This window comes from Mobula birostris, chromosome 5, assembly GCF_030028105.1.
Source record: "Mobula birostris isolate sMobBir1 chromosome 5, sMobBir1.hap1, whole genome shotgun sequence".
Classification (NCBI taxonomy): domain Eukaryota; kingdom Metazoa; phylum Chordata; class Chondrichthyes; order Myliobatiformes; family Myliobatidae; genus Mobula; species Mobula birostris.
In genome coordinates, this window is record NC_092374.1 from 74,806,254 (window position 1) to 74,821,912 (window position 15,659).

Below are 15,659 nucleotides of genomic sequence, written 5' to 3' on the forward strand. Positions count from 1 at the left end.
CAAATAAAGTGTTTTTACACTTGTACTTGCTAACTGTACTTGCATGTTAACTTTTAGTGATTGTTCTGAATACCAACAGCTTTCAATTTCTTATCAATTAAAAGTATTCTTCATATTTATACCTATTATATTCTATCTCCCATGTCCTTGCTCTTTGCTTAAATGGTCTAGTAAATTTGAATATATTGGACTTGATCCTGTCATCCAAAACCTAATGTGGATTGTGAACTTCCAGGGCCTCAGCTTCAGTCCCCGTGCCACTCCACATAAACTACCAAACAAAAAGAATACTCCTCTTTCTTATCGGTCCATTTTCCCATCCTTAATTTGTCATAGTTTATTATCCCATGAATGTTAGGACTTGAGTTCATATTGAGGTGGCACGGTAGCATAGTGGTTAGCATAACGCTTTACTGTAAGAGTGACCAGGGGTCAATTCCCGCTGTGCTTGTAGGGAGCTTGTACGTTTTCCACATAACAGCGTGTGTTTCCTCTCATATTCCAAATCCATGCCAGTTTGTAGGTTAATTGGTCATTGTAAATTGTCCCATGATTAGGTTAGGATTAAATTGAGGGATTACTGGGCACTGTGGCTCGAAAGGCTGTAAGGGCCTACCCCACACTGTATATCAATAAGCAATTTTTAAAAAAGCAATATTTACAGGACAAATGATACAGATATTTATGGTTTTGTCATTAAGCACAGCTCCACAGAACACTGACATATGAGGAAATGACCGCAAATGGATCACTCACTCCAGCTATAATTTTCAGCCAAAAAAAAACAAGCAACTCTGTAATGCCCTGGTTCATATTTTTTATTGTTATGCTGTATGTATTTCATTTTGTGCTGTTCTGTGAGAGCTGCTTGTTGGGTTATTATAGAAGATAAGAGATAGTGAGAAATGTGTGCCATCGAATTAGGATGGTCGGATTAAGGGGAGATTTCTCTGGTGAGTGACACTAAGGTTGGGCTTGGAGCTTTTGTTCGAGAGGAGATGAAGAGAGAAGGCGCTGGGGAGAGCTGGTTGTAGCATACGATCCGGTGGGAGACCTCTTTGTTCGAGATGGATTGCGAGCGACGTTTAGAAGGAGGTGTGTGCTTTCACATTGACCGAGGGCCCAGCACGTAAATGACAGAGAAGTTCAAGATGAGCTTCAACTTGTGCATATTTGACTGTTTGATTAGGATGGGCCCTTTTCTTTTTGTTATTATTTACTAACCCTTTAGTTAAGATTCATAAATATGATTCCTTTAATCGTATGCAGTGTACTGTCTGTTATTGTGTGGCATTAACTTGTAACTGGGTAGCAAATGACACAGCGTCCACACAAACCGGGGTTTGGGGTGGGATTGAGTGTGCTGGAAGTTGTCATCCCTAAACTTACGCAGCCAAGGAAGCCAGGGTATTTCAACTACAAAATCAAAGCCACCCCTGCCGTTCTCTGACCAACCAGTCTTATCATGTGCTGTAATGATTCTGCTCTTTACAGGACGGAGAAATTTGAAATTGATTATGGAGTACTTGCCTCACGGAAGCCTGCGTGACTACTTACAAAAAAATAAAGATCGGATTGATCGCAAGAAGCTACTAGCTTACGCCTCTCAAATTTGCAAGGTAACTCATTATTACCATCAGGGACCTGTTACCTTATCTTATTTTAATTAAGTCCTCTACACTTAAATAGAAAATGCATAGATGAAATGTCCCTCACTTTGCTTAATTGTTGTACTTCTAATTAACAAATCTCCACAAGAGAATAAAACAGCAGTGAGATTGAGTGATGTAAATGTGAACTTGCTGACATAGAGAACAGTTAAGAAGGGAGTAGTATGGATGCAAGGTGATACTTCTATATTTGACATATCATAAGAAATCTGGACTGTGGAAATCGTGTTATTTCTGGGCCCGACCCACACGTTATTACCATTCCCTATTGCATACAGTGTTAGCTAGTACGAATCCCAAACCCTAATCACATAATGACACTAATCCTATGAACTAGCATATGGTGTTCAATGGGGTGAAGTTCAGAATCTGCCCTTTGAAATGATCTTGAGCACATTTATCTAGCCCACTGCCCAATCAAAATACCGCTGCCCCACTTTATGTACCTACAGGCAGAGAGTCAGGTTTTGCCTGAGATATGATGATGTTCCCCTTTATTGAGGTTGGACTTAAATAATAGACGATTGACTGCAGTTGTTAATCAATTATGAAAATGGCAGAAGCAGACTAAGTGAAAAAGAAGTGCAGACAATATACTGTGGAGTATCTGAAATATGGATTAATACTCGCACCAAGCAACCAACAGCAGCCAATATATCTATTGTGTGAAACAGTTTTTTCAAATGAGGCAATGAAACCATCCAGGCTTCTTGAACATTTGAAGAGAATGCACTTTGTTAAAACAAACAAGAACTTGGCTTAATTTAATTACTTTGTGAAAACTTTCAGAAATGGAAAACACTTCAAAACATGTTTGTCTGCATTTCACAACAAAGCAGTGATTCTTTGCATGCTTCATACATTTCATTGCTCATTGCTAAATCTGGAAAGCCTCATACAATTGTAGAAGAACTGATTCTGCCAGCAGTAAGGGAGGTTCTGAGCTTTGTATTCAGAATGATGAACAGTTTGAACAATCATTGTTACACACAGAAGTCAGATGGCTTTCAAAAGGAAACTACCTGAGACAGTTTTATGCACTTTTTGAAAATATTCTTTGAACTTGAATACTTCATTTGGTAATCAACTCAAGAACATCAAACATAACATTGTTTTTTTGTTAGAATTGTTTGCAAAGTTTAATGAAATCACTATTCAATTGCAAGGAAATGTCAAATACCAAATTCAAATCAGTCTTCTTCACATTTCTGTCCAAGTTAACCCTCTCTGAGTTATAAGAGAAAGAAAGAATACCAGATGATGATCTGCAAGAACACTGTGCCCACCTGGGTAAGCTGCATAAAGACATGTCAGAGAGATGTCAGGATCGTCTCTCGATCCAAATTCCAGATTGGGTTATAAATACATTCCTGAACACTTGTAATTATGAATAACAGAAAGGATGAAGGAAGAACTGATTTCACTACAAAATGACTTTGAGCTGAAACTGAGATTCAACAAAATCATATCAAGACTTATGGTTGCAGAAAGAAATCTCTGAACACTATCCTGCACTGTGGAAAAAGGGCAAGATGTTCTTTATTGCCTTTGCAACATCATGCTTGGTGGAGCATGGTTTCAGTGCGGTCACCCAACTTCTTTCAGAGCAACAGAACAGACTTCCAATTACCAAATGTGGGGATCTGAGACTCCTGAGTGACAGTTAGCCTGCTGTTATGAAAATGATATCACTGCACCAAGCCCGTCTGTCTCATTGAAAGGTGAAAAAGCAATGAAGTAGTGAATAGTTAGACTACAAACGTACACTCTAAAATTGTTGATGTCTTTTTATTGTAATTTAATGAAGAAATCATTTTCAAAGGTTTCAAAGGCACAATTTAATGTCAGACATGTATACAGTATTCATCCTGAAATGCTTTTTCTTTGCAACCATCCACGAAAACAGAGGAGTGCCCCAAAGAATGAACAACAGTCAAATGTTAGAACCCCAAAGTCCCGCCAGATCCCCTCCCTCCCACACGTAAGTGGCAGCAAGCAACAATCCCCCCTCCTCACACCGGTGGAAAAAAAACATCGGCACCCGCCACTGAGCACCCAAGCATGAGCAAAACAACAGCAAAGACACAGACTTGCAGTTACCCCAAAGACTTCGCCTTTCACCCAGTATTCAACATACCACAGGTTCCCTCTCTCCCTAATAAGGTCTCCATTTTCCCAGTGAGTGGGGAGACATAACAACCAACTCACTCGTTTAAGATGTTAAAAGTCTGCCACGTCGCTTTTTTTGAGCTCTATACCCAGAAATCTGGGCACACAACTGTAGATATTCTGACTCCCCCGACGACACATGGTCTCCTGTCATGACACCGACCCTCAATCCACCTGTCTCCACGCCCCGAGATCCTAGGCCTCCAAATCCAAGCCGGACTCTTAGGTCAAGCCCTTGGTGTGCCAAACAACAGTGGCTGGTTATGAAACCCTGAGAGGGGGTCCTATTCCCGCAAAGAACCGTAGTCAGCATGTAACTCCAGGTCAGGGTCTTCAAAAGAACCCTGAAAGGGAAAAATAAACATATTAAAGATGGAAATAGAGCTGTTTCCGAAGATGCAAACAAAAGAGTCGCCGTTTAGTGCCATCATCACTCCACTCCACTTTATTTGCAGTTTTATAAAGATTTGAATAACGTTTGCAATTATTTGTTTGCAAATTATGAATTTGCAGTTCCTATTTTCTTTCACCATGCATCATAAATCAAAATTCCTTATAGCGTTGAAGTAATGGCCGGAAACGAAGAAGGGGATGTGGTCTGACAGTGACCAAAACAGTTTTGAAACCACTGGTATAGAAAAAATGTACTATTACCAGGAACTTTGATGGAAAAGGTTGTTAAAGATGTTGGAGTGCAACTTGCTAAGAGGGGGAGAAATGGTAGTGGTTGAACATAAACTTATCCAGTTAGCAAGAATGGATTACGAGTTGAGAGCCACCACAGTACAGCTATAGTGATCTGTATTCAATCCTATCTGTGTGTAGTTTACATGTTCTCCATGCCTGATGGATTTCTCCTGGGTGTTCTGATTCTTTTCCATGAGTTAGCAATTGTATTTGCCAATTAGAGTCAAAGTCATAGAAAAGTATAGCACAGAAACAAGATTTTCCAGTGTTTAAGTAGATTACCTAGCTGTCAAAGTCGCTTGCTGATAGCATACTAATTGCTCAGTATTAATTACGTTAGAATTATAAATTATAATCACAAATGTTTATGAAATCATGTTATCTACCAAAGTGATTTTGGAACCTGTGAATAATGCAAAGTGGGTAAAACTGGTGTTGATTTTAAACTTTGTATGGAGGTATACAGCATGGAAACAGGCCTCTCCATCCACTGTGTCCAAACAAACTATTTACAGTAATCATACAGTCCCATGTTAACTTTCCTATGTTCCCAGATGATCGACAAGACCATACCACTCTTCTACCACTACAATTCACAGTAGCTGCTTAGCCTACCAACCTGTATATCACTGGAATGTAGGAGGTAATCTGAGCACCCAGGGAAACTCAAAAACAGACATAAGGAACATGCAAGCTCCTCACAGACAACACAAAAGGTCAGGACTGAACCTGGGTCACTTGGGCACCCTCACAATCTACCCTGCTGTTGCACCATAGCATAGAAACAAAGTCACTTTAGCCCTTGAAACAAAATTGCCTGATTGTAGCGGCACTGATTCTGTTGGAATGTTACAGGGAATGGAGTACCTTGGAACTAAGCGATACATTCATCGAGATTTGGCAACACGAAACATTCTTGTAGAAAATGAGAACAGAGTGAAAATTGGTGACTTTGGTTTGACCAAGGTTTTACCACAAGACAAAGAATATTACAAGGTGAAGGAACCAGGAGAAAGCCCAATCTTTTGGTAAGTCCAGTTCAAAATAAGGTCTATGATATATGAATTACAACACACAAAAATTGCAGGAGAAACTCAGCAGGTCAGACAGCAGCTAAGGGGAGGAATGTGATTTTAAAGTCTTGATGAAGGGTCTCAGCCCAAAATGTTGACTGTCTATTACTCTCTGTAGATGCTGCCTGACCTGCTGAGTTTCTCATGCATTTTCTGGTGTGCTGTTCTGGATTTCCAGCATCTACAAAATCTTTTGTGTTTAAATATATGAATTAATTGTGCACAAGTACAATTTTTTAAAGAAGGTTTTTGGCAGAACATAGAAATGCAAGAAGGTTTATTTACTTCATGCAATTCAAATTATAGGATTATTAACAGTAAGGATATTAGAATTAGCAAAGTAGAATTCAAGTCAAAAAAATGATTAATTAAATATTGTGATTTTTAAATAAGAGATATCAATTTTAAACATTCTAAGATATTAGTATCAGCACAGTAAACTATCAATCCTCCTAAAACTTTGCCTTGATCTGAGGCAGAAGTGGAGGTCGACAGATCTCTGGAAGCAAAGCTGAATAGCTCTTCACGTAAGTAAGGGAAAGGGATTTTAATGGGATTATTCTGAAAGCAAGTAGACTCAATAGCTGAATAGGCTCCTCTTAATGTCAAATAAAATACGAGAAATAATATGAGCAAATGATGTTTAAGTGATATTTATTGGTATAAGCAAAGAATTTTCCTTGCAGAATGGTGGCAGTTAACAAGTGTAGAACACCAAAACAAACTATGGTCACTTGCTTTTGAACTGATTTAAAGAAAATTAGATCCACAATCCTGGTTTCTCAATATGTTTCTAAAGCCAAGCAGTGAGTTAATGACACATTTAGAACTGTTCATCTAACCAGGAATTCCCAACCTGAGGCCATGAACCGCTTGGTTAATGGTACAGATCCAAGCCATAAAAAAATTCGGGAACCCCTGATTTAAAGTAATTAACAACATTAGAGACGGGGTTTTGAAAATTATTTGATATTATAAAGTACAATATGTGAAATCTCACTGACACCAAAAATTCATTTTTGATGGTTGTGCAGACAAGATTAATAGCTGGCACTTAGATGGTGCCTGGAGTTACAGGAAGAGGAATTATTCATCTATAAATAATCTTGTACTCCCATAGCTAGTTGATTAGCAAGTCATCACTTTGCAAATGACTTCTGGTTTTGTGGAAAGAATTGAAAAATATATAAAAAGTAAAATCACATAATGGTCATGCTACCTAAAATCACATCCAAGCATTATATTCTTACTGAATTCATTTCTTCAAAACAATAATTAAAGCTTTACGGGGTGTGCTCTTTCTATGCGTTATTTCTCGTCATGAGAATTTAAATGGCACCACTCAGAAATGGTCCTTGCATGGGATCCAAGATGCTACCACACAAATTAATAAGAAAGAAGTTCACTTCAAGGCTTTCAAGATGTTGCTGGCATAACAGATGGCATTGCAAGTGTGATCCTTGCTCACAGTGAGTAGGTCAACATTAATGAACATCCGTGGAGTTGCCTATTACACACCATTAGCAGAGTTCCAGAAGAAATTGCCTCATCCATTAAAATTATGCAGAACACTCAAAGCACTGAAGAAAAATAATTATTTTGATAACAGTATCTCCCTTTGGGATTTTCATGGATAAACCATGCATGGTGCATGGACATGCACCCTGTAATGTACTGTATAAGGGAAAGAGATAGTCTGTAACCTCTCAGAGCTTTGTATTGTCATTGGAGTATATATTTCATTGTAATTAGCATTCTTGAATTACCATTTTTCCCTGTGAGGTCCATACCTAATGGCAGTATTGCACTCAGGACATTACCAGGACCAATTTATATTCTATTATTGCTTTAGACAGCCTGCTGTAGGACCATGAAGGTGCAGGGAAACATATTAATCTATTTTTAGTTTGCTTAGGATAACATTGGCAGCACAGTGACACAGTAATTGTTGCTGCTCCCTTACAGCTTAGAACCTGAATTCCCTTCTTGTCTAATAGACAAGTGAGCAAGACTAAATTCCCATTCTATATGGAAATAGGGAGAGAGGTAATACCTGAAGGAAATGTTATTGGGGGTCATCATGGTTCAATGTATCAAATGCCTTACATATTGTTGTAAGTAAGCCGAACATCTCACAGAGTGGATGAAATATCTTTTTTTCTTGTCTTCCTAACCAGGTATGCTTTGGAGTCTCTAATGGAGAATAAGTTCTCCGTGTTTTCAGATGTGTGGAGCTTTGGGGTGGTGTTGTATGAGCTCTACACATACAGTGAGAAGACAAAAAGTCCACCATCGGTGAGATTCCAGATCTACTGACTCAAACCTTTCTTTTCTACTTCATTAGTTTAACAATGGAAATCCTTCTTTGTGAAATATGGCTTACTGTTAATGAATATTACTATCTCAAGGATGTTTACTGCAAGGTTCTTTTTTTATTGTTTTAGTCGTAAGAATTTGGATTTAATCTTTATTTTATGTGTTAAGCTCATGTTTTTTTCACTACTAAAGCACAAGTGTGGGACCCCTGAAATACTTGAAGAATGTACCTGTTCCAATACAAAGCATGCAGATAGTTGTTTTAAAATGCAAACCTGTACAGCTCTGAACAACATCTACCTACAGAGATACCAACTGCTGCATTTTTGCCTGAAGAAATCATGGGAAATGGGTCACAGTCAAAAAGGAGTTTTCCCATGGCTGTCATAACGTAGTAACATGAAGATGAAGGAAAATGCTGTGTGTAGGCCGGAGAAAATGCTTTGGTGTGCATGACCACTTTCCAATCATCACCCACATACCATTGCATCACAGTGCTGCAACTGGCCCCAAGCCACAAAGTTAATGCTTGGTATTCAGGCAGAGGTCAGAGCAATGTCTGCTGTGCATTGTTTAAAAATCTGCAGTCAGCATTGTGAGACTCATCAGTGACGTAATAAATATTATAGCAAAGAATACTCAGGTAGGCAGATGCACACAACACTATATTGATGTTGCCTCTAAGCTGTGTGAATGCGTGGCTACACAGCAAACGAAATGCTCCCTTGCAGATAGCCTTTGTTGCCACACAGCTGGAATTGGATGCAGGTAGAAAAAGTTTATGAAACATGAAAGATTTTCTTTGTTTTACTGTATTATACACTTCAAATAAAAAATAAAATCAAAACTATGTGATTTTTAAAATTTTCATTCTAAGTATTCACAGTATGCATGTTACAAGAAAAAACCATTTAAAGTGCCACACAGTTTTCAGGCCATGTAAAAATTTCCTGCGCAGAGCAATGTTTGGTACGTGCAACTGTAAAATGGTGGTTCCACCAGGACTTTTTTTATTTATACTTTCATTTTAGAAGAACTCCTATTCCACCTGGGTCATCTGCAGTCTAATGGTATAAACATCATTTTTTCCCACTTTCAGAAAATCTGCACTTCCTGTGTTCCTTTTTCACTTCTTCTGATCCATCCAGGCTCTCTCACTTAACACCCCTTCTTTCCAGCCCCCTCATTGCCCAGTTTCTTAACCCCCCCCCCACCTGTTTCTGTCTGCCCAGTATGCACGCACTTGACTCACTGGGTCTCTTCTGTCCCCTCCCACTAGTGATTTCATCTGCCCATCATCCCACCCTTGCCAGATTCCACTTGTCACCTTCCTCACTAATCAAATTTAAAACTCTGCAGCTCTTTGTTGTTTCCACTTATCAATTTCCAGTCTTTGATTCTTTCCTCACCCTCCTGCTTCCTTTGCCCAACATCTCCCTCCTCAGCTTGGTTCCACCTATCACCTCCTGCTCCTAACTTCTTTATATATACTTTCTCTCTTTTACACTCGTAACCCTAATGCAGGGTCTTGATCTGAAACTTCAACTATCTCTCTGCCTCCACAAGTGCTGCCTAATCCACTGAGCTCCTCCAGCAGTTTTTTTGTTCAACACACAAAGTGCTGGAGGAACTCAGCAGGTCAGGCAGTATCTATGGAAATGATTTTTTTTTGTTCACTCCTCGAGTCATGTTTTGTGCTGTGGCCCTTACTCAGCTTTACTGGAAGTTTTTAATTAAGTTTGTAACGTACATAATCATTGCTCTAATTCCTGTTGCGAAGTGGAGATTGTTGCACATATTGATGACATTATATATATATTACTTTGGAAAAATATTAGCTGTGCTAGCATACATTTCACCAGGAGATTCCAGGACCTTTTCCAAATAGGTCTTCAGTCAGAAATGTGATGTGAATGGTTTTTATGTGAGACTTGCACATAAGTATAACAGTTACAATTCATTGCACCTTGATTTACTAATCCTTCAATCGTTTCCTTCAGGAATTCATGCGCATGATCGGCAGTGACAAGCAAGGACAAATGATTGTTTTCCATTTGATCGAGCTTCTTAAAGCGGGTAGAAGGCTGCCCAAACCGGAAGAATGTTCTGACATGGTAATGAGTGTCCCTTGTGGTGATGGCTGGGCTTGATGCTGGGGGAGAGGGTGAGGAAGGATGAAAGCTGGGGGCGGGGAATGATTTGGAGGGTTATAGTGATCAGTGACGATTCAGGGGAAACCTAGTTTACCAAAATGATTGATATCTTTCCTTCAAATCTAGAGCATGTATATTTTGAATCATCTGTATTTTGAATGCAGATCTTTGGTGCCCTCCATTATTTTATTATGCTTGAGGATTCCCTGCTCTTTTAATGTTTAAAATAATTTTCTTCGAGACCAAGAAGAAAGATATTTGCCATACCTCCTTTAGAAGTATGGCAGTCATCAAGGTAGACAACGTCTTATTTCAGGAAACAGCAAGCTTCTTGGTGTGACAACCATCAGGTTTGAAGGAAGCTTGCGCTAGGTCCGAACCATTCTTACTAGAAGGTGGATGACATGATTTAATCTGATTCAAACTTAAAGTTGCATAAGGCAGAGTATGAAGATTTTTGCTGAATGCTTCTAAACAGGCCCACCGTATTTATTTATATTTTTGGGCTATTCTAATCTTCTGTTAAATGTTCACACACACACAAATCACGCTCAAGTTCTCTTTGTTTTTTTGCACTCCCACTTTTCAAATTGCCTAGTCTTTATGAGATGACAACCAAACACTGTTCAAAATCCCGCATTAATGGTAATAAGAGGCTTAGTGCAAAGAAGATACATGTAATATTCCCTGCTGACTCAGTACAAAGTGATCTTCCAAGCCTAACAATAACTTCTGCGAATAAATGATTATACCTTCCTTGAGAACTCCATGTTTCCCACTATCTTGAGAATGTTTTAAATTCTTTAAATATTGTGTAATCTACAGTGATGTTATGATGGTGTCAATCAATGTTTAAAATTTTCTAAATTAAGTATTGTTAAAGTTATCTTTCTAATCTTGATCATTCATTTGTTCCCAACCTCAGATGTATTCTATCATGATGGATTGCTGGAAGAATGCATCAAATCAGCGCCCTAATTTTAGAGAACTTGCTCAAAAAGTGGACTCGATGAGGGATTCTGTGGGAGGATGAATGTGCAGAGATTTCGTCTGAGTCTCTTTCATCATAACACAACTGCTGCTTATCCAATTTGAGGCTGAAGCATCCACTCTTGGATGATATTCCAAACTGAGGGGTGTCATCCCTTCATGTCCTGCCAGACTGGATCGCTATGAACTTCTTTCGCATCCCCTGGGGACGGTGAAATCACAGGGCAACCAACTGATGAATTCCAAAAAGTAATAGATTGGGCTTTGTAACTGTGCTGTAGCTCTCCATTTAAGCTGCTTAAAGTGCAGAGTTACCTTTACAGAGACTCCTCTTCTTAATGGTGATAATAGGAAATTTCCCTTACAATGAACACCAAATTGCCTTGTTGTTGAATATAATACTGTATTATGTGTGCTATTTGCATAAGAGAAAAAATTCTAATTTTGTACTGATTTTTTAAATCTAAGACTGCTCTAGGGATACTACATTGCAATCTCATTTACACTTACCATAGGTTAGAGCATAAAGAAATATTGACAGGAATGGAAATGATGCCATGGTGTAAATATCTTAAAACTAAATTAGCTCTATTGTTGAAAGAAAAACAAGATCTGGAGCTGAAATGTTTCTTAAATCTGCGATAATGTGAATGTGAATACAGAGGTGCATTAAACAATATCTTGGAACGAATGTAGAACTGCAAAATAATGTGCATGCCAGAGATGGGATAAGTTAAATATTATCCAATGGTGAAAAAAGTTAGAAATTACCTTTATGTATAGTGCAAAATAACCTAAAATTGCAAAGAAAGAAATATTTACTACATCAGGTATGATCTAAGATGCACAGCAATGCGTTATTAGTACCGGCCTGATTAATATTGTGTATTATACTGCAACTATGTGTGTACGGTTTTTTTACAATTGGATCAATAATGTCTGCTTAGGTAACTATATGGAGACAAGCTCAGGGACTTTTGTTTTACATGTAGAGAATGCAGGGTTCATTATTTAGTCCATTGCAGTTAATTTGCATGTATTACTTTACATACATTAATCCGTTAGCTCAGGCCGAGTTGCTATTGTACTCAGCCTGTCAACACACTGCACCACCATCTGTTCAAGGACAATCAGAGAGAGAAAAAATCAGGCTTTCCAATGACACATGTGCCCTGAAAATGTTTCTTTTCAAACTATGCAAACTCCCATACACCCTTGATTTACTCTTCAGTACATCATGCCATTATAAAGGGACCAGACTTGTTTTTTAGGTTGACTGCTATGATGTAAAGATTCTGTATGGGATTAATCAGTGCTTAAAAAGCTTGTCTTTGCAAAATAATATATGGGTACTTTTGTAAATACGGAGGAGGGAATTTTCAGTCACACAGTGTGACTCTGCTGTGTTCGATGGATTGCAAATTAGCTTGAGCTGTGGGTCCTGCTTGCTGACCAGTGTCGCATTTCATGGCAGTCCATTTGTAACGCTGTGTCTCATGGACTGCATGTTTCAGAAAGTGTCAAGAGAATGTAGGAGGAAAGGGACTGAGCAACTGCCAGACTAACGAAAGAAAGAGCAGTCAAGAGATTCCTAACGGCATCTCACTATCTGAGCAATATTCAGAATAGTTAGGCAAGGCTAGATTGATTGAATTCAGAGGATTTTACCCCTAGTTGAGGTATCCAGAATGGGGTGCGGGGGGTTATAGTGCCAGGATACTGGGATTTAGGAATGAGATGAGGAGAGATGGTGCAAGAGGAAAGGCATCAGATGCCTGGGACCTATATAGTCCAGAGAGTTTGTATCTCAGCAGGGCTGGGACCAGTATCTTGAAAGGCAGGTTTACAAGTGCTGTTGGGAAGAGTTGAAGTGTACTTGGCAGGATAATGGAGACGTGAGAAAGAATTGCAGAGATGGATATGTATCAGTTGAAGGCTTTGAATGATACTGGAAAATATATTGTAGCTATTAGAGATTTAAGGGCAAGAATGGCAAGTTAACAATCTGAGTTACGGGATTTCCTGCTGAGATAGACAGGGCAATGGAGAATGAGTGGTAATATTTAGTCAAAAAAGAGCAATGAAAAGGGGTGGTATGTTGAAAGTGTCTGCAAATGAGGTTATGTAGGTTGAACTAAAGAACAAAAAAGGCTAAAGTGCGAGATCTCCTTGTCAGTGATAGTGGGGAATTGAGTACTTTGATTCAGGGGTACAGTCCATATGAAAATAACAGAGGCTATAGATAACATTCAGATCAGTGAGAAGCATGTGAGAAATTTATTCAAGAGATTCAAACTAAAAATGCTTCAAAATGAAAGAATGTGACTCTCAAAAGTTTATGATAATATGGGGTGAAATACACAGGATTAATATAGGATTATGGTAAGTGGTGCCATCTCCAATGGGATCCTCCCACTGAGCTCATTTTCCCTCCCCCCACCTTTCTGTTTTCTGCAGGGATTGCTCCCTACGTGACTCCCTTGTCTATTCGTCCTTCCTCACTGATCTCTCTCCTGGCACTTATCCTTTCAAGTGGAACAAGTGCTACAACTGCCTCTACATGTCCTCTCTCACTACCATTCAAGGCTGCAAACAGTCCTTCCAGGTGAGGTGACGCTTCATCTATGAGTCTGTTGGGGTCGTATAATGTGTCTGGTGTTCCCGGTGTGACCTGACGTAGATTGGGAGACCGCTTTACCAAACATTTACGCTCTGTCCACCAGAAGAAGTGGGACCTCCCAGTGGCCACCCATTTAAATTCCACTTCCCATTCCCATTCAGATATGTCAACCCATGGCCTCCTCTACTGTCACGCTGAGGCCACACTCAGGTTGGAGGAGCAACACCTTATATTCTGTCTGGGTAGCCTCCATCCTGATGGCATAAACATCGATTTCTCGAACTTCTGGAAATGCCTTTCCCCATCTCATTCAACATTCCCCTCTCAACTTTTCTCCTTGCCTGCCCATCACCTTCCTCTGGTGCTCCTTCCTTGTTTTCTTTTTTCCATGGCCTTCTGTCCTCTCCTATCAGACTGACCCTTCTCCAGCCCTGTATCTCTTTCAGCAATCAACTTCCCAGCTCTTCACTTCATCACTCCTCCTCCCGGTTTCACCTATCACCTGGTGCTTCTCTCTCCCCTCCCCCCACCACCTTTTAAGTCTACTCCTCATCTTTTTTTCTCTAGTCCTGCCAAAGGGTCTCGACCCGAAACATCGACTGTACTTTTTTCCTGTAGATTCTGCCTGGCCTGCAGAGTTCCTCCAGTAGTTTGTGTGTGTTGCTTGGATTTCCAGCATCTGCAGATTTTCTCTTGTTGGTAAGTGGTGTTTGCTGGTTGGTGCAGGTTCAGAGGGCTGAGTGGCCTGTTGAATTTATGACACTACTGTTAGGACCATTTTTGGTTTGAATCTCTTTATTTGAGTAATTTTGGTCACTAGTTTTTGGAAAGGGTGTAATTGAACTAGAGGAGAGGATGTTTATAATGTTGCCAGAACTCAAAAATAAGAGTTATGAGGTTAGATCAGACTGAGGTTTTCTTCTTTGGATCTGAGAAGCTGAGGGAAGACAAGTGAGGACCTGAGGACAGTAAACTGGGAGAGCCTTTTTCTTAGGCAGTGGATCAAGGATGTAAAATTAAAGTTATTGGTCGGAGGTTTAGAGAGCAGAAGTTAACAAAAATGTTTTCACTTTGATGATGGGCAAGACTCTGGAATTCACGTCTGAAAGAATGGGGGAGGCTAAACCCTTCATCACATTTAAACAGTATCTGGATGTGTACTTGAAGAGCTCTGAAGCGCAGTTACGTGCACCCAGAGCTAGAAGGTGGGATTAGACTGGGAGCTCTTGTTCAATTGGCACAATGGGCTGAATGGCCTCTTACTTTCATATAACTTTTCTGTGACTGTATCCAATACTTATGTGCAGAGAATTTAATTCTAGCCGAAAATCTAGCTACCAAGGATATATTGTACTCTGTGTACAAATAATTCAGAATATCCCTGTATCATTGACTGAAGTAGCCTTGTTATTGATTAGGGATTTAAAACTAATAAAAGTAACTTAGCAAGTCATATGTTCTGACCTGTTTCTTTGACCTCTGTTAAAATATATAATGCAATTTTTAACAGTTACCTGACAAACCTCTCAAAGGTACATGTTGGTTCGCAGCCGAGCTATTACTTGCCCTACATTTATTATTGGTCTGTTATCACAAGTGATTCGTTATATAGAATGTTCTTGCATTATTCTCTTGAGCTAGAAAATTCCAAGACTTTGCATACTGACAGGAGTCCTCGAGGATTATTTTAAAGCTGTGAATGAGAATCCCGGATCAAAGGCTGGAGGCCTGAAGGCATCCTGGATGAACAATGATTTGTTTCTGACACAATGCTGAATGAGCTGAGGCTCACCAACAGAAAGGGTTAAAATATATCAACAAATGATTTAGTATATTTCCCAAAGAGGAAAATTTAAGTTGTCTTGAGTCTTGAGTCAGAATTTTGTGGCAATGGTGAGCCATTCGTGTGGTTACGTGAAGGAAGAGCTTCTTTGCGGAGGTTATCCCAATACCAGTGGGCATGACTCCAATAATGAGTGGA

General features: G+C 39.4%; 1 protein-coding gene across 3 annotated transcripts in view; it reads left to right on the plus strand.

Annotated features, from left to right (window-relative positions):
• jak2b (Janus kinase 2b) overlaps positions 1-15,131 on the plus strand; it is a 279,703-nt gene extending 264,572 nt beyond the window's left edge. For all 3 annotated transcript variants that reach the window (XM_072258216.1, XM_072258215.1, XM_072258214.1), the window contains 5 exons: positions 1,495-1,619; positions 5,382-5,554; positions 7,777-7,894; positions 9,916-10,029; positions 10,994-15,131. In XM_072258216.1, coding sequence (XP_072114317.1) covers positions 1,495-1,619; positions 5,382-5,554; positions 7,777-7,894; positions 9,916-10,029; positions 10,994-11,101 — 638 coding nt within the window. In that variant the 3' untranslated portion in view covers positions 11,102-15,131. The remainder of the gene's footprint in view (positions 1-1,494; positions 1,620-5,381; positions 5,555-7,776; positions 7,895-9,915; positions 10,030-10,993) is intronic.
• The last annotated feature ends 528 nt before the right edge of the window (positions 15,132-15,659 follow it).